The sequence below is a fragment of the Schistocerca nitens genome, chromosome 5 (assembly GCF_023898315.1).
Source record: "Schistocerca nitens isolate TAMUIC-IGC-003100 chromosome 5, iqSchNite1.1, whole genome shotgun sequence".
Classification (NCBI taxonomy): domain Eukaryota; kingdom Metazoa; phylum Arthropoda; class Insecta; order Orthoptera; family Acrididae; genus Schistocerca; species Schistocerca nitens.
The window spans coordinates 382590064-382609639 of NC_064618.1; the positions used below are offsets into that span (position 1 = coordinate 382590064).

At 41.1% G+C, this 19576-nt stretch overlaps 1 protein-coding gene across 3 annotated transcripts in view; it reads right to left on the reverse strand.

Annotated features, from left to right (window-relative positions):
- Nucleotides 1-19576, reverse strand: part of LOC126259308 (serine/threonine-protein kinase N) — a 350492-nt gene that overhangs the window by 23640 nt on the left and 307276 nt on the right. For all 3 annotated transcript variants that reach the window (XM_049955981.1, XM_049955982.1, XM_049955980.1), the window contains 4 exons: nt 19261-19440; nt 15592-15743; nt 15259-15478; nt 1172-1279 (listed from right to left, as the gene is read on the reverse strand). In XM_049955981.1, coding sequence (XP_049811938.1) covers nt 1172-1279; nt 15259-15478; nt 15592-15743; nt 19261-19440 — 660 coding nt within the window. The remainder of the gene's footprint in view (nt 1-1171; nt 1280-15258; nt 15479-15591; nt 15744-19260; nt 19441-19576) is intronic.

The following is a 19576-nucleotide window of genomic DNA, read 5'->3' on the forward strand; positions in this document are numbered from 1 at the left end:
CAGACTTGCAGAGGGCTTCCAGTGACGGTTTGTCAACAAGATGTAAAAATTTCTATGTTTGATGTCCTGTAGCCCTCCTACGTGTGGATCAGTGCAACCGAGGTAACACCATCAATTCAGTCCCAGCTCCAGGAATTAAAGTGAGCATAAGTTTAAATAGTTCCTGGGAGTTAGCCTCACAGCTCCAGCAGATAAATTGTATCCTCTTATGTACTAAGGCATGGCTGGCCCGCTTCTCGATTCTCCTGGCTGCTGCTGAATCGAAGTGATGGGGGACCTTAGTGAACTTTGGCACATCTCTTCTGAAATGTAAGAGAACTTGGCATACAGCATCTTCAGTGGTGCAGCTTGTCAAATTTATTGATGCTGCGATACATTTCCTCCTTGTAAAGGTATGTGATGTGATTCCTCAGATTCACGGTGTATCTGTTGACTGAACAGTCCACAATGCACAAACTTCCTAATACTGCGACACTGTCATTAGAGTCGTTGAAGTATGCACCGGGGGACAATGTCACCATCCAGGGCGGCAGCTATAGTCTCAGCAAAGTTTGTTAATCTGTGCCGCATCTAATGAAGCAGACACTGAGCAAACACAACATTTCGACTGCCCGCTCTATCACAACTGAGGCACCCTTCAAGGTGTCACCAGCCATAAATGCCGATGTGATCACCTCCTCTGCCACCAACACGTGCGCCCTCGGGTGCAACTGCTTATAGGACAGCCGGCAGGAAAAGGGAATATAAATCTGCTGTCTGCATGCAGGTAGTCAATTTGTCAATGCATCTGACGGTGGAGACATGTCTGATTGCTGAAACATTGTGCTCGTTGGACATTACAAACCAGCAGCACACTTTGAACTCTTCGATTAACAAATATGTCTGTAGAACTGAAGAATCATAACCAGAAATTGTTATGCTGTAATATGTTTTCAGAAGATTTTTAGAAGAGTCCATGTGATGCCACTAAAACTGAATCTGCATGAGATGACAATATGCCTGCTAAAGAGGTGCACATGGTAAAGACACATCCAGAGAACTATCCTTTGATACTGCAAACTATGGCTACAACAGAAACAGATAATAAATACACTCATCACACTAATCAACTCTTTACATTATGATTAGAGAATAAGAATGAAGGAAAAAGGAAATCAGAAAATAATCTTACACGTCTCATGATGGCAATTGCTTCCAATGATAGGAACCTGGGATATCTCACTTCATCATTCACAATTGAATCAAAAACTTCTTCTTCATCATCTCCTGGGAATGGAGACTGTAAGAGAAAACAATATAAAAAACACTGTGTCCTACTGTGGTCTTGTGTGCCACAATCACATAGTAAAACACAGGGTACAATTTTTCAGACATATGAAATGTAAGAAAATTAAATGATTTTGAATATTTTATTTACTTTGTTCAAACATCGCAGAGACATGAGTAATATATAATGAAACAAATAAATTATTTGATACTGAAAAATACATTGCAGATTTCTTAGTGTTTTGCAAACTTTTAATTTAAATAAAATGTGAGGCAAGAAAATACAGCTAAATTTTGTAAATAAGTTACAACACAAGAATGTAGTGTAGTAGATAGCAATCTGACATGCAATGTCCATTTTTCTGTTACATTTCATGCAATTTTTTCATTCTTTCATCACGTTAAGATGTGTGAACTTCTGTTAGAGAAATCATCTGATGTCTCCACTACCGCATAAAGCCTCTGGGGTGTCGGCTGTATGCAAAGCATTACTAATGAACTTGTGAAAACATTGCAGCAAAAAGATTGATAAATAGGGGAACTTTTGTCAATGGACTTTTTGAGAGAGAGAGGGAGAGAGAGAGAGAGAGAGAGAGAGAGAGAGAGAGCACATGTTTCTCAAAGCCAATGGTCAACCACATCAAATGCCATTTGCGGGCATACTTGTTAAAGATTGTATTAGTTATTTCTGGCACTAAAATACAACATATGGCAAATTCCCAAAATAATTTCTTACCTATGGCATTATGTACACAAAATGTGTGTATTTTTTTTTACATATGTGTAATCTAATAAGTTGTGATATCTGAAACTTCCTGGTAGATTAAAAGTGTGTGCTGGACCAGGACTGGAACCTTTGGCTTTGCATGCAAATGCTGTACTGAGTCACCCAAGCAAGATTCACGACCTGTTTCTGCTTTACTTCCTCCAGTAATTCACCATGTGGCCACAAATAAGGACAGGGAAAAATGTGATGAAGCTGTAAAAGATCTTGGACCATCTCTATCAAGTAACAACAAATCAGGCATCGAATCATTCCCTAAACTACAAGCCTACAAACGATATCTATCAGAAATCAAAATAATGTTTAAATTGAACTTTGAAAAGGCATTTCCAAAAGTATGCATGTCTGTATCAACATCTCACAAAAACAGATGGACAACAGAACGTATTAAGAAGTCCTCCCAAACACTTAAACACCTCAGTTCCATGAAAAAGATTCGCAATGATCCAGAATTCTTAAATTTCTATCATAGATACAAAACGATCTATAGGAAGGTGCTGATTGCTGCAAAAAAGTTATTTAATGACAAAGTAATATATAATGCAGAGAATAAAAGCAAATCAGTCTGGGATGTTATAAAAAAGGAAACGGGGAGAGGCAAACAAACGCAGAATAACATACTGCTAAGGGAGTGGGATAAGGTAATAAATGATCCACAACACTTAGCAAACTATGTAAAAGTGCATTTTTCAAGTATTGCGGAGAAATTACAGCAAAAATTCCCCCAAACAAACGTAACACCTGTAAATACTTTTGCACTAAATACAACGATGTTACTTCCAACCACAAAGAATGAAGTCAATGAAAATGTTCAAAAACTAAAAAATAAAAAGTCGCTAGGCTTAGATGAAGTACCAATGTGCATACTGAAACAATGCATAGGGATTATACAAGGCCACTTAACAAATATAATAAATGAATCCTTCACTTCAGGGACATTTCCAGAGCAGTTAAAACAGGCAAGAGTCGTACCTTTGCTTAAGAAAGGTAATGGAGAAGGCATAGAAAATTACTGGCCCATTCCCCTGCTGTCATCATTCTCAAAAAAAATAAAAGCAATTTTGAAAGACAGATTAATGAATTACCTGAATAAATACAATCTTTTAAGTGAATCACAGTTTGGCTTCTGAAGTGGCCAAAATACAGAGTCAGCCATAGTAGAATTCACAAAAGTTGTACTTGATGCTCTTGATAAAGATGAGTGTGTCACAGGCATATTTTTGGATCTTTCTATGGCGTTTGATACTGTCGACAACAAGATTCTATTAAATAAATTAGAAGCATTAGGAATAAGAGGGGTAGCTAATGACAGGTTTCCATCATACCTAACAGATAGGGTACAAAGGGTAGAGTTAACACATACTTCAAATAGATCCAAACATTTAGTAAAACACTTATCAGAACCAAAATACATTGGTTCCACAAGGTAGCATATTAGGACCAACAATGTTCCTGACATACATCAATGACTTTCCCAGTAGTGTTACTCATGGTGAAAAAATTCTCTTCACTGATGACAACAACATTATAGTCAACTGAGAAAACAAGAGAACTCCTTGCCGAGAAAGCAAATGAAATTCTCAAGGAAGTTTATGATTGGTCAATAAGCAATGACGTGACATTGAACATAAAGATAACTAATGCCAAGAATTTCAGTTTCAAGAGGAAATATGACAATGTTGAACTCAATGTAGATGGCACCTCTATAGACTGTGTAACAAATGCCAAATTTCTAGGAATGAATATTGATTCTCAGTTGAAGTGGTGTGAACACACAAAGGTACTTGCAAATAGAATATCATCAGCATGTTATGCCCTTGGAATCCTATCATCAGTATGTAACATGCAGAGACTTTTAGTTACATATTATTCATATGTATACTCAATTCTTAGCTATGGGCATTCTTTTTTGGGGAACAAATGCACAAAATATGAACACAATTTTCAAACTCCAGAAAAGAGTCATAAAAATAATAATCAAAAATACTAGTCGATCTCATTGTAAAGATCTGTTCAAAACACTGGGGATTTTAACTGCTCCATGTGAATACATTTACCAGTCAGTTGTACACATCAAAAATGACATTGGTAATTACTGCACGAACAGCTCTGACTATGACCGTGCAACAAGAGATAGACTCAACTTACATTTACCAAGAAAAAATACACATAAAACTCGAAACAGCATTTTCTACCAAGGAATAAAACTGTACAATAAATTACCAAAAGAGATTAAAGAAATTGCAGAAATACACTTATTTAAAAAGGTAGATAAAAAGTACCTGTTATGCAATACATTTTATACATTGAAGGATTACTTAGATAAAACAGAGTAGGGGTTTGATTAAAAAAATGTTATACAAATAAATAATAATAATAATACTAATAATGACAATAAAACATCCAGCATTCCACATAACACCTTCACTTTATTTTTTTTTTCCCTTCTAGAAATACTTACCCCCAAGCTATGCATAGCACAATACTAACACCTCTTCCTCTTTCTGAGCTCAACATCTCACTCATTATGGAGGGATGCTGATTCAGTTTTTTAGGATAGCAAATGGGAAGTTGTGGTACAGAAAATGGCCCAGAGATCACCAGTTTGAGTGTGTGTGTGTGTGTGTGTGTGTGTGTGTGTGTGTGTGTGGTGAATGAAGTGTTGTGAAACAATGTGTGTATAGTGTGTGCATTAACTGATAGTGAGATATGAGTGAACATTACATTAATTAACAAGCTTTTTGTAAAAAAAATTATTTTATACCAGGAGTAAATCTAATGATTGTCTCTAACTAGAAGTCTGTAAATATATGTGTATATGAATTAGCTTATTTTAAATTGACCTAAATTTGTAAATACTTTGGGGACATGTCCTATATCCTTGTAAAACGAGATCTACAGATGAATAAAGCTACTACTACTACTACTACTACTACTACAGTTTGGAAGGCAGGAGAGAAGTACTGGCAAAAGTAAAGCTGAGAGGGTGGGTCATGAGTACTACTTGGACAGCTTAACTGGTAGACTACTTGGGCTCAAAGGTGAAGTTCCAGGTTCAAACCTCTGTCCGGCACACATTTTTAATCTGCCTGGATGTTTCAAAGTAGCATACACTCCATTTCAGAGTGAAAATTCATACTTGATTTGTAATATCTGTTCTTTGACGATACAGAATATACATAATAATATCGCATGTAATCGCTAAATTGAAACTACATAACAGATTAAAACTGAGTTTTGGTCAACAATTTGAGTACAGATCTCCACCTAAAACTGGCTGATAGGCAGGATGTTCACCTCAAAGTCTAGCCACTTAATATTAGTGCCTGAGGCAAAATAACTTTTGTCTCCAAGATTGTAACCAAACAGTTCATTAACTGTACCATAATCATCATCACATCACCACCACCACCACCACCACCACCACCACCAGTTTTCCACTCCAGTTGTCTGGGAATGGTTTACAAGCACTCTCCACTTCACATCTGTTTATGTGTCATTCTTCTCTTAGGACTATATCCCAGCCAACTCCTCTTGTTCCTATATCTTCCTTCACTTTGTCCAACCATCTCTTCATTGGTCTTCCTATTGGTCTGCTGTTTTACTGCCTATTAACCATACCAGATATGTTTCAATTACAGATCTCCTTACCTGTATTTGTCTCTCCACTAACGAACACATGCATTATATCATCAAACTTTCCTACAGAAATTTTGCTCTATCCCAGTTTAATTGTATTGATAAACCTGTCATGAGAAGTACACAAACAGACTGACACAAAAAAGGAGGCAACTAATGAATAGTTTAACTCCACTTCTCCAGAATGCAAGTCCAGTGTCTTTTCAACTAATCTGAGCTGAGCAGTCAGGTAAGTAGAAAAGAGAAGATTAAACTGGGAGAGGGGACACAGGGGAGGAAATAAGAGAAGGTGAGAAGCAAGCCCAGAAAACACACACACACACGATGATGTGACTTACCAAACGAAGCGCTGGCAGGTCGATAGACACAAAAACTAACACAAACAAACACACAAAATTCGAGCTTTCGCAACCCCCGGTTGCTTCATCAGGAAAGAGGGAAGGAGAGGGAAAGATGAAAGGACGTGGGTTTTAAGGGAGAGGATAAGGAGTCATCCAATCCCGGGAACGGAAAGACTTACCTAAGGGGGAAAAAAGGACAGGTATACACTCGCACACACACACCTATCCATCCGCACATATACAGACACAAGCAGACTTATTTAACGACAAAGAGTTTGGGCAGAGATGAGAGAGAGAGAGAGAGAGAGAGAGAGAGAGAGAGAGATATTCTTTCCATCTGTTGTTTCTATTCCCACAAATAACCAGATTTTTTTCCCCAAACTTTTATCTTTATTCAATAGGTTTACTACTGACATGTAACACTACACAAAAATCTCAAGATCTTATTTGCGTGTATGTTTGTGCCTGCCCGCCTTACTGCCTCTTTATCTAATTTGTTGACCAAGCAAATCTTTCTACTTGGCTTAGCTGCCATTTTTACTTTAGTTACCAAGGTTGCTATAACTGTCTCATGGTCACCGAGACCAGTTTGAAAATATATATATATATATATATATATATATATATATATATATATATATATATATATATATATATATATATATAATAAAGGGAAACATTCCACATGGGAAAAATATATCTAAAAACAAAGATGATGTGATTTACCGAACGAAAGCGCTGGCAGGTCGATAGACACACAAACAAACACAAACACACACACACAAAATTCAAGCTTCCGCAACCAACGGTTGCCTCGTCACGAAAGAGGGAAGGAGAGGGAAAGACGAAAGGATTTGGGTTTTAAGGGAGAGGGTAAGGAGTCATTCCAATCCCGGGAGCGGAAAGACTTACCTTAGGGGGAAAAAAAGGACGGGTATACACTCGCGCACACACACACATATCCATCCACACATATACAGACACAAGTAGATATATTTAAAGACAAAGAGTTTGGGCAGAGATGTCAGTCGAGGCGGAAGTGCAGACGCAAAGATGTTGTTGAACGACAGGTGAGGTATGAGTGGCGGCAACTTGAAGTTGGCGGAGATTGAGGCCTGGTGGGTAACAGGAAGAGAGGATATATTGAAGAGCAAGTTCCCATCTCCGGAGTTCGGATAGGTTGGTGTTGGTGGGAAGTATCCAGATAACCCGGACGGTGTAACACTGTGCCAAGATGTGCTGGCCGTGCACCAAGGCATGTTTAGCCACAGGGTGATCCTCATTACCAACAAACACTGTCTGCCTGTGTCCATTCATGCGAATGGACAGTTCGTTGCTGGTCATTCCCACATAGAAAGCTTCACAGTGTAGGCAGGTCAGTTAGTAAATCACGTGGCTGCTTTCACACATGGCTCTGCCTTTGATCGTGTACACCTTCCGGGTTACAGGACTGGAGTAGGTGGTGGTGGGAGGGTGCATGGGACAGGTTTTACACCAGGGCTGGTTACAAGGGTAGGAGCCAGAGGGTAGGGAAGGTGGTTTGGGGATTTCATAGGGATGAACTAAGAGGTTACGAAGGTTAGGTGGACGGTGGAAAGACACTCTTGGTGGAGTGGGGAGGATTTCATGAAGGATGGATCTCATTTCAGGGCCGGATTTGAGGAAGTCGTAACCCTGCTGGAGAGCCACATTCAGAGTCTGTTCCAGTCCCGGAAAGTATCCTGTCACAAGTGGGGCACTTATGTGGTTCTTCTGTGGGAGGTTCTGGGTTTGAAGGGATGAGGAAGTGCCTCTGTTTATTTGCTTCTGTACCAGGTCGGGAGGGTAGTTGCGGGATGCGAAATTGTTTTCAGGTTGTTGGTGTAATGGTTCAGGGATTCCGGACTGGAAGATGTCATCAATAATTCTGTACCAAACTTTGGGTTGGCAGGTCTGGGTAACCAAGAAGGCTTCCTCTAGGTGACCCATGAATAGGTTGGCGTACGAGGGGGCCATCCTGGTACCCATGGCTGTTCCCTTTAATTGTTGCTATGTCTGGCCTTCAAAAGTGAAGAAGTTGTGGGTCTGGATGAAGGTCGCTAAGGTAATGAGGAAAGCGGTTTTAGGCAGGGTGGCAGGTGATCGGTGTGAAAGGAAATGCTCCATCGCAGCGAGGCCCTGGACGTGCGGAATATTTGTGTATAAGGAAGTGGCATCAATGGTTACAGGGATGGTTTCCGGGGGTAACAGATTGGGTAAGGATTCCAGGCGTTCGAGAAAGTGGTTGGTGTCTTTGATGAAGGATGGGAGACTGCATGTAATGGGTTGAAGGTGTTGATCTACGTAGGCAGAGATACGTTCTGTGGGGGCTTGGTAACCAGCTACAATGGGGTGGCCGGGATGATTGTGTTTGTGAATTTTAGGTAGAAGGTAGGGGTGCGGGGTGTCGGTGGGGTCAGGAGGTTGATGGAGTCAGGTGAAAGGTTTTGCAGGGGGCCTAAGGTTCTGAGGATTCCTTGAAGCTCCGCCTGGACATCGGGAATGGGATTACCTTGGCAAACTTTGTATGTGGTGTTGTCTGAAAGCTGACGCAGTCCCTCAGCCACATACTCCCGTCGATCAAGTACCACGGTCATGGAACCCTTGTCCGCCGGAAGAATGACGATGGATCGGTCAGCCTTCAGATCACGGATAGCCTGGGTTTCAGCAGTGGTGATGTTGGGAGTAGGATTAAGGTTTTTTAAGAAGGATTGAGATGCAAGGCTGGAAGTCAGAAATTCCTGGAAGGTTTGGAGAGGGTGATTTTGAGGAAGAGGAGGTGGGTCCCGCTGCGACGGAGGACGGAACTGTTCCAGGCAGGGTTCAATTTGGATAGTGTCCTGGGGAGTTGGATCATTAGGAGTAGGATTAGGATCATTTTTCTTCGTGGCAAAGTGATATTTCCAGCAGAGAGGACGAGAGTAGGACAGTAAATCTTTGACGAGGGCTGTTTGGTTGAATCTGGGAGTGGGGCTGAAGGTGAGGCCTTTGGATAGGACAGAGGTTTTGGATTGGGAGAGAGGTTTGGAGGAAAGGTTAACTACTGAATTAGTGTGTTGTGGTTCCAGATTGTGTTGATTGGAATTTTGAGGTTTTGGAGGGAGTGGAGCTGGAAGTGCCATCTTTGCCTCTGCACTTCCGCCTCGACTGACATCTCTGCCAAAACTCTTTGTCTTTAAATATGTCTGCTTGTGTCTGTATATGTGTGGATGGATATGTGTGTGTGTGCACGAGTGTATACCCGTCCTTTTTTCCCCCTAAGGTAAGTCTTTCCGCTCCCGGGATTGGAATGACTCCTTACCCTCTCCCTTAAAACCCACATCCTTTTGTCTTTCCCTCTCCTTCCCTCTTTCCTGATGAGGCAACAGTTTGTTGCGAAAGCTTGAATTTTGTGTGTGTGTTTGCGTTTGTTTGTGTGTCTATCGACCTGCCAGCGCTTTCGTTCGGTAAGTCACATCATCTTTGTTTTTAGATGTATTTTTCCCACGTGGAATGTTTCCCTCTATTATATTAATATCATTAATTTGAACCCAACAATTACGTTTGTTATTGTCACTGTTGCATTTCTAAATCTTTCCTGTCGTCTTATTTTCTCTTTGTGTTTTTGCCAGTAGTTTCACTTTGTATTCACCTTCTCCTTTTTACCGTAATCTGCTATACAATTTTATCCCGCCTATATATACTCAATAATACGTAACCCACTTCCAAACCGTAACCAAAAAAATTTTTTTGCCGCTTTCAACACTACCGCTGCTATAAAATCCACCGTTTCTAGTTCACAAACAGTTCCTTTCACATTTTAAACAACCATTTCGGCTAGTTCTAATAACTTTCGCTTAATTGCCATTTCTGTTTTTCCCACATCACTGATCATTTTTAGCCGCTTCCCATAGGTTTTAACGTCATTATTTCTTTGTCAGACAATTGTTAGCCTCATTCTCATAATCTGCCACCACAAAACAACTCCTTTTAATACATTACACGCAGTTTTTTCGAAATTTTCCTGAATTTCTCCGTCCTTTAACGTGTTTTGGCGGCAACACAACCACCTAACCTTTGTGCACATCGTTGTCTACCAACCCAAGTCCAACACAGCCCAGCTGTAACCAACACCTTTTCACCTTTTTCACACCAGATCTCCAGTTACTTTCCAGTTCACCTTTATCTCTCCCCATATATTTTTATTTTCATTTCAGCCTGATGTTACACTTTACACCTTCTAATACCATGTCACCCTCACAACACCCCCACAATGGCCCCATTAAGTTTTATTTACATTCCCTCCGCAAACATGCCTTCGCCCTAGCCAGATTACGCTCCCATATTCTATTTTCTCAGGCTTGTCTGACATTTGGCATTACCCCCAAAGGCCTCACACTTAAAGTTCCCATCTCTGGCTGCAACCCTTCTTTCCATCAGTCCCTATACCAGTTCCAAACTGAACAATCCATTGCCCTCACCCACCTAATCCTTCACCTACACATCAACTCAGCCAATGAACACACCCATCAACTCCTATCCTTAATAAAAGTCCTTAATCTTTCCTCTCCCACATCCACAGCGGCTGTTCAGAGCATCCTCCTACACGCCAACCGTAAATTAGAACAGCATGCCACACTCCACCTCAAAAAACTATCCAATCTCCTGGTTTCCCACATCCGGAAAGGCAACTCACTCACCCTTCACAACCTTTCCAGCAAACTTCAACCTCCTCTCATTGCACACAAACCCAGTCTCTCCCATCTACTCAATCTCCCACTTCCAGCTCCACTCCCTCCAAAACCTCAAAATTCCAATCAACACAGTCTGGAACCACAACACCCTAATTCAGTAGTTAACCTTTCCTCCAAACCTCTCTCCCAATCCAAAACCTCTGTCCTATCCAAAGGCCTCACCTTCAGCCCCACTCCCAGATTCAACCAAACAGCCCTCGTCAAAGATTTACTGTCCTACTCTCGTCCTCTCTGCTGGAAATATCACTTTGCCACGAAGAAAAATGATCCTAATCCTACTCCTAATGATCCAACTCCCCAGGACACTATCCAAATTGAACCCTGCCTGGAACAGTTCCGTCCTCCGTCGCAGCGGGACCCACCTCCTCTTCCTCAAAATCACCCTCTCCAAACCTTCCAGGAATTTCTGACTTCCAGCCTTGCATCTCAATCCATCTTAAAAAACCTTAATCCTACTCCCAACATCACCACTGCTGAAACCCAGGCTATCCATGATCTGAAGGCTGACCGATCCATCGTCATTCTTCCGGCGGACAAGGGTTCCATGACCGTGGTACTTGATCGTCGGGAGTATGTGGCTGAGGAACTGCGTCAGCTTTCAGACAACACCACATACAAAGTTTGCCAAGGTAATCCCATTCCCGATGTCCAGGCGGAGCTTCAAGGAATCCTCAGAACCTTAGGCCCCCTGCAAAACCTTTCACCTGACTCCATCAACCTCCTGACCCCACCGACACCCCGCACCCCTACCTTCTACCTAAAATTCACAAACACAATCATCCCGGCCACCCCATTGTAGCTGGTTACCAAGCCCCCACAGAACGTATCTCTGCCTACGTAGATCAACACCTTCAACCCATTACATGCAGTCTCCCATCCTTCATCAAAGACACCAACCACTTTCTCGAACGCCTGGAATCCTTACCCAATCTGTTACCCCCGGAAACCATCCCTGTAACCATTGATGCCACTTCCTTATACACAAATATTCCGCACGTCCAGGGCCTCGCTGCGATGGAGCATTTCCTTTCACACCGATCACCTGCCACCCTACCTAAAACCGCTTTCCTCATTACCTTAGCCAGCTTCATCCTGACCCACAACTTCTTCACTTTTGAAGGCCAGACATACCAACAATTAAAGGGAACAGCCATGGGTACCACGATGGCCCCCTCGTACGCCAACCTATTCGTGGGTCACCTAGAGGAAGCCTTCTTGGTTACCCAGACCTGCCAACCCAAAGTTTGGTACAGAATTGTTGATGACATCTTCCAGTCCGGAATCCCTGAACCATTACACCAACAACCTGAAAACAATTTCGCATCCCGCAACTACCCTCCCGACTTGGTAAGAAGCAAATAACCAGAGGCACTTCCTCATCCCCTCAAACCCAGAACCTCCCACAGAAGAACCACATAAGTGCCCCACTTGTGACAGGATACTTTCCGGGACTGGAACAGACTCTGAATGTGGCTCTCCAGCAGGGTTACGACTTCCTCAAATCCGGCCCTGAAATGAGATCTATCCTTCATGAAATCCTCCCCACTCCACCAAGAGTGTCTTTCCACCGTCCACCTAACCTTCGTAACCTCTTAGTTCATCCCTATGAAATCCCCAAACCACCTTCCCTACCCTCTGGCTCCTACCCTTGTAACCAGCCCTGGTGTAAAACCTGTCCCATGCACCCTCCCACCACCACCTACTCCAGTCCTGTAACCCGGAAGGTGTACACGATCAAAGGCAGAGCCATGTGTGAAAGCAGCCACGTGATTTACTAACTGACCTGCCTACACTGTGAAGCTTTCTATGTGGGAATGACCAGCAACGAACTGTCCATTCACATGAATGGACACAGGCAGACAGTGTTTGTTGGTAATGAGGATCAGGCTAAACATGCCTTGGTGCACGGCCAGCACACCTTGGCACAGTGTTACACTGTCCGGGTTATCTGGATACTTCCCACTAACACCAACCTATCCAAACTCCGGAGATGGGAACTTGCTCTTCAATATATTCTCTCTTCCCGTTACCCACCAGGCCTCAATCTCCGCTAATTTCAAGTTGCCGCCGCTCATACCTCACCTGTCTTTCAACAACATCTTTGCCTCTGTACTTGTGCCTCGACTGACATCTCTGCCGAATCTCTATGCCTTTACAAATGTCTACTTGTGTCTGGATATGGGTGTGTGTGCGAGTGTATACCTGTCCTTTTTTCCCCCTAAGGTAAGTATTTCCGCTCCCGGGATTGAAATGACTCCTTATGCTCTCCCTTAAAACCCACATCCTTTCGTCTTTCCCTCTCCTTGCCCCTTTCCTGATGAAGCAACCGTTGGTTGCGAAAGCTAGAATTTTATGTGTATGATTGTGTTTGTTTGTGTGTCTATCGACGTGCCAGCACTTTCGTATGGTAAGTCACATCATCTAAACAATCTATCAACATACCAGCGCTTTCTCGTTTGGTAAGTTACAGCATCTTTGTTTTTTTATATATATTTTTCCCATGTGGAATGTTTCCCTCTATTACAAAGATGCTGTGACTTACCAAACGAGAAAGCGCTGGTAGATAGACACAACAAAAAACACACAAACACACATACAAATTTCAATCTTTCGCAACTCAAGGTTGCTTCATCAGGATAGAGGGAAGGATAGGGAAAGCCGAAAGGATGTGGGTTTTAAGGGAGAGGGTAAGGAGTCATTCCAATCCCGGGAGTGGAAAGACTTACCTTACGAGGAAAAAAGGACAGGTGCACACACACACACACACACACACACAGACACACACACACACACACACATATAGACACAGACAGACATATGTAAATTCAAAGAGGTTGGGCAGAGATGTCAGTCAAGGCAGAAGTACAGAGGCAAAGATGTTGTTGAATGACAGGTGATGTACGAGGGGCGGCAACTTGAAATTAGCGGAGGTTGAGGCCTGGTGGGTAACGGGAAGAGAGAATATATTAAAGGGCAAGTTCCCATCTTCGGAGTTCTGATAGGTTGGTGTCAGTGGGAAGTATCCAGATAACCCGGATGGTGTAACACTGTGGAAAGATGTGCTGGCCGTGCACCAAGGCATGTTTGGCCACAGGGTGATCCTCATTACCAACAAACACTGTCTGCCTGTGTCCGTTCATGCGAGTGGACAGTTTGTTGCTGGTCATTCCCACATAGAAGGCTTCACAGTGTAGGCATGTCAGTTGCTAAATCACATGGGTGCTTTCACACGTGGCTCTTCCTCTGATCGTGTACACCTTCCGGGTTACAGGACTGAAATAGGCGGTGGTGGGGGGAGGGTGCATGGGACAGGTTTTACACCTCGGGCGGTTACAAGGGTAGGATCCAGAGGGTAGGGAAGGTGGTTTGGGGATTTCATAGGGATGAACCAAGAGGTTACGAAGGTTAGGTGGACGGCGGAAAGACACTCTTGGTGGAGTGGGGAGGATTTCGTGAAGATGGGTCTCATTTCAGGGCAGGATTTGAGGACGTCGTATCACTGCTGGAGAGCCACATTCAGAGTCTGATTCAGTCCCGTAAAGTATCCTGTCACAAGTGGGGCCCTTTTGGGGTCCTTCTGTGGGAGGTTCTGGGTTTGAGGGGATGAAGAAGTGGCTATGGTTATTTGCTTTTGTGCCAGGTCGGGAGGGTAGTTGCAGGATGCGAAAGCTGTCTTCAGGTTACTGGTGTAATGGTTCAGGGATTCAGGATTGGAGCAGATTCGTTTGCCACAGGTATACACTTTCATGTATCCCTACAGCTTAGGTCTTCGTGGCAAACGAATCTGTTCCAGCACAGTAACAAGCACTATGTCAGTTGACTGCTCTACGTAAGTATTTCTGCAGAACTGTAATAGTAAATCAACTATGAAGCACAACATATCTCGCATAATGTCTGTCACAGGAGTTCGATGAACGTCTCCATGACGCTTCCACACTTCATAAATAAACCTGCAATGAAACACACTGCTCTTCTTTGGACTGTGTCTGTTTTCTCTATCAATCCTTTCTTGTATGGGTCCTACACTAAGGAGCAAAATTTAAGTATTGGTCAAAAGAGGGTTTTGTAAGGTACCTCCTTCATAAGTGGCCAAGATTCTTCTGGAGATTCACACAGTCTGCTATCTGCCTTTCTTGCAAGTAAGTTTTCTGGTTTAAATCGCTCAGCACAGCTTTTCCCAGATGTGCACAGGTTGTGACTGCTTTCAGTGACTGTTCGGAAATGTGTAAATAAACCATAATGGCTCCTATGAACTACTTATGCACAATACATTACATTTGTTTATGTTATGGGTCAATGGGGGCAAATCCCTGCAATGTGTTAAAAATTAATAACTTACACTTTATTCTCATCTTAAAATGGCCAGTAGTGTCATTTAAACAAAAGTGTATACAACTTATATAATTTCTACTGTTGGAAACATGCTTATATCTGTGTCATTGTAACTTCAACAATAATACTGTGCTGTCAAACATACCTCACCAACAAGCATTTCAAAAATTAATACTCCAAGTCCCCACCAGTCCACAGCACGAGTGTAAGATGTCTCCGTTAATACTTCAGGTGCAAGAAATTCGGGGGTACCACAAAATGTTCCAGTCCGATCTCCATATGCCATACCTTCCTTACATAATCCAAAATCAGCAATTTTTACATAACCTTCTGTATCCAGCAATAAATTATCCAGTTTCAGGTCTCTGAAACATAAGCAAACTTAGACATTGATATAGTCTTGAAATGCAAACTGCGGCATAATTCAGTAATAATGTTTCCCAGAATTATACTCTTTATTAATTGCTGCTAAACATACCTGTATATTATTTTGCTTTCATGAAGATACTGCAGTCCAAGAACAACGCAAGCTGCATAAAACACTGCTCGAGGCTCAGTGAAAACATCTGCATGTATATGCATCATTAAGTCTCCACCAGCGGCATACTCCATTACAAAGCACACATGAGCCTTTAACAAGAACAGATATTTAGTTCAGTAACATACTTACTCGGAAACACTGTAAGTGATATGAATATGAAACAATCACGAGAATATAAATTCATATAGATGATTCCACAGCAATCAATGGCATGCCAAGACGCGAGAGGCAGACGCGTGGAAGTGAAACACACAGCATATGATACTGGAAGATTCACTGACATTTTTAACTAATATGAGTTGTAATGTTGCAATGCTTCCACACTTATTACAATCCATACATTTACAACATTGAAATTCACTATATTCACAACAGCTGTAACAAAATTTTACTATGAATAAAAGAAACACACTGTAAACTACTACACACTGTAAACTACTACAAATGTGACAGAAGACCTTGAGGCACGTAACAATGTCATACCCATATTTAAAACTCCCTATAATGCAGTAAAAAATTGAGCAGATTATAACACAGTGTCTACAGAAGAAGGGGTATTAAGTATGTAAATATTGGTAAATTAAGATCAGCAGGAAAAGAACATACTCCTTTATAGGAGCAAGCCAATATAAAAAAACCCAAAAGGGTAAAAAGAGTGGAGTTTGATGGACACATCAGTATACCATTTCAGCTTTGTCACTGACGGTTATGCAGGTGAGAAGTGGAAATAGGGTGTGAGGGGTGTGGTGGGAAGGGACTTGTTCAGGTTTTCTTTCACTCACTCTACGACTTTTTCTAAGCTTAAAGAAGGCTTTTGTACATCACTGAAACTGATGTCACATTTGTCTCTGGTATGGCAAGAAATTCATCAAAATGACATTCAGAAGCTGTTTGTTTCCCTGATAAAAATAATACAAGAGTGTATTTTGTGATGCCTCCTACTGCTGCCTATTCGCACTTCCACAAACAGCAAACGTGTAATGTCCTTTCTCTAAGCCCAGCTAGTATTCTTCACCTTGTTGAATATGTGGAAGTGAGCGACACAACACTATCTGTCCTTGCAGTCAATATTACACAGAAAACCTACAGGTTGACAACTCAACTACAGGGATGACCAACAAATATTACCTTGTTACATATCTACAAGGGCTATTCAAAAAGTATCCAATTTTATTTTTTATTATAGAAACCAAGAATAGCTTCAGGGCACATGCATTCAATATGTCTGTAGGCATATGCCTGATTTTTTCATGACTACGTAAACAACCCATCACTGGCTAGCCATTGGTGAGTGAACACTCGTAAGTGGTAGTTGTCAGACTTTGACGTGTTGGCAAAATGACAGAAAAAGTGAAATAATGTTACTGCATTAAATTTTATCTTAATCTTGGCAATTCTCAAGTTGAAACAATTCACAAGATTCGACAAGTGTTTGGGGATGGAGGAACTGGTACCACACAGATAAAGAAGAGGTACAACTGTTTCAAAGATGGTCACTCATCAGTGAAGAGGGAAACATGTTCAGGTAGGACCACAATATCTGAAAATGAGGTGGTAGTTGTTGTTGAACAAATAAGGGATCTGGTGATGCAGGATAGACAAGTCACGGCCTGAGAACTCACACACAAGGTTAAATTTATTATTTGACCCATTCATTCTATTTTAACGGAATGTATCGACCTCAGGAGAATCTCAGCAAAATAGTAGCAAAGCTGCTAACAACTGAGCAAAAGCAACTTTGTTCAGAGATTGCAAAGGACAAGTTGGATACTTTCAAAAGTAATCCCAACTTCCTTTACAGTGATCACTGGTGATGAGTGCCTGTTTATGAGTACAGCTCACAAAGAATAATCACAATAGAAGCATCCATCATCCTTGATACCCCAAAAAGGGAGGCATGTCCGCATCAAAGTGAAAATCACGCTGACGATCTTTTTTGCCTCAAATGGCATAGTCCATCACAAGTGCGCCCCAGAAAGTACTAATGTCAAAAGGAGTACTACCAACAGGTTCTGGATCACCTTTGTGAAGCAATGAGATATAAATGGCCAGACTTATGGGCAGAAGGCAGTTGGCACCTTCACCAAAAGTATCACTCTCAATTAATTCAGAGTTTTTTGGTCAAACACAATATGGCTTACCTAGCACCGAGTGAGTTCTGGCTTTTCCCTAAACTAAAAAGATTCTAAAACGGACCAGATTTCAGAATAGGCAAGACATTATGCAGACTTAGAAGAAACAGCTCCACACCATAACCAAAGAGGCTTTCCACCGATTCTTCCAGCTATGGCGGTAATGTTAAGAGACACCATAATATAAACAAAATTAAAACAACATAATTCAGATTAGCATAATTTTGGTCACTTATCTACTGAAGGGAACTACTTTGAAGGTGACTAGTGTCAAATAATTCTCTCTGAATAAATATTTATTCTATATTTATTTTTGGACAGCCCTTGAATGTATTTTATCTACAGCAAATAACACGTTTTATTTACAGAAAAGCTTTTGTGACTTCTTGGTATAAGTTTATAATACAGTCATCATAATTTTTGCGTAACATTTGAATTAATAATTTCTCTTCCACACATTTGCAACATAATCTGGAAAACTGACATGCTGCATCTCATTTGTCAGCGCAGTACCGAACTTTTAGTCTGGCTGTGATTTTCTGCCACCATTTCTGTTCTGTCTATTTGTACATACTCATACACTGCAAACATACTGATTAGCAATAATCTGAGTGCTACACATCAAATACAATTCTACTGGCATGCGTCTAGCTCTGTGCCTGTAAACAACTGGTGGCAATTATATTAACGCTGCAAAATTATCTGTACTTGCACGAACAGGCAATTTTGTGACTGTGTACCATAAAACAAGTGTTATGCCACACTCTCTGAAAGAAACACACCTGTTATCCCAAATCCACACATGAAGACAACTAAATGACTTCAGTTTTGAGCTAATTGTTTGAGGAAACTATTGGGATGTTACAGTTACAGTGAATGCTACCATGGTAATGGCATTTTGAATGAGTGAATGGAAGAAATTACATCACTGGGAAAGAAAAAGAATTATGACACCATAATATAAACAAAATTAAAACAACATAATTCAGATTAGCATAATTTTGGTCACTTATCTACTGACTGCAGTAAAGGTTTATTGTTGTAGTATCCTAATTAATTTATTACATTTGCTTTGATGGGTACTATGAGAGAGCAATTCAAATATAGTTGTTTGTTTCTATATCCAGTACCCATTTAAGTAACACTATAATCCTCCATTCTAACAACAGAATGTGATAAATGAATTAATTAAATGATCAAAAAGAATGGGACTCAAAACAAGCTAGAAAGATTTTTAAAAATTCTGAATAAAAATGTTGTTAAATTTGCTGAACAAGTTGAAGAATGTACGTTTTTTCATATTTTTGAGAAAAGGAAAAAATGAACTCTACGTACACCCCCCCATCCTCCAAAAATGAAATAATATCAATAATTACTAATATTTATGCAAAACTTTCAGTTGTCTCTCAAGCCCCATCTTCCCTGTGAAATATTTTTTAGTTCAATGACTGATTATTTGAATTTCAATACTTACTTCTGTTTGAAAGCAAGCAAAAAGGTTCACCAAAAAGGGATGTCGTATTGTGTTTGCTACTTCAAAGATTCTTTTTTCTGAAAGAAGAGATTCTACTTCATCTCTGGCAATGATGTCACCTTTTTTCAAAGCTTTGATTGCAAAATATTCTCCTGTGTTACGATACTGTGCCAGGATAACCTGAAAAAAATAGAAAAAAATTGAAAACAAACTGTAGAGTGTGAGAAATTATGAACAATATAGGACAGTTCTATTTCAATGAACTGTGAAAGCAATGTACCGTACATAATAGTGTTTAAGAACCACCCTCCTACGA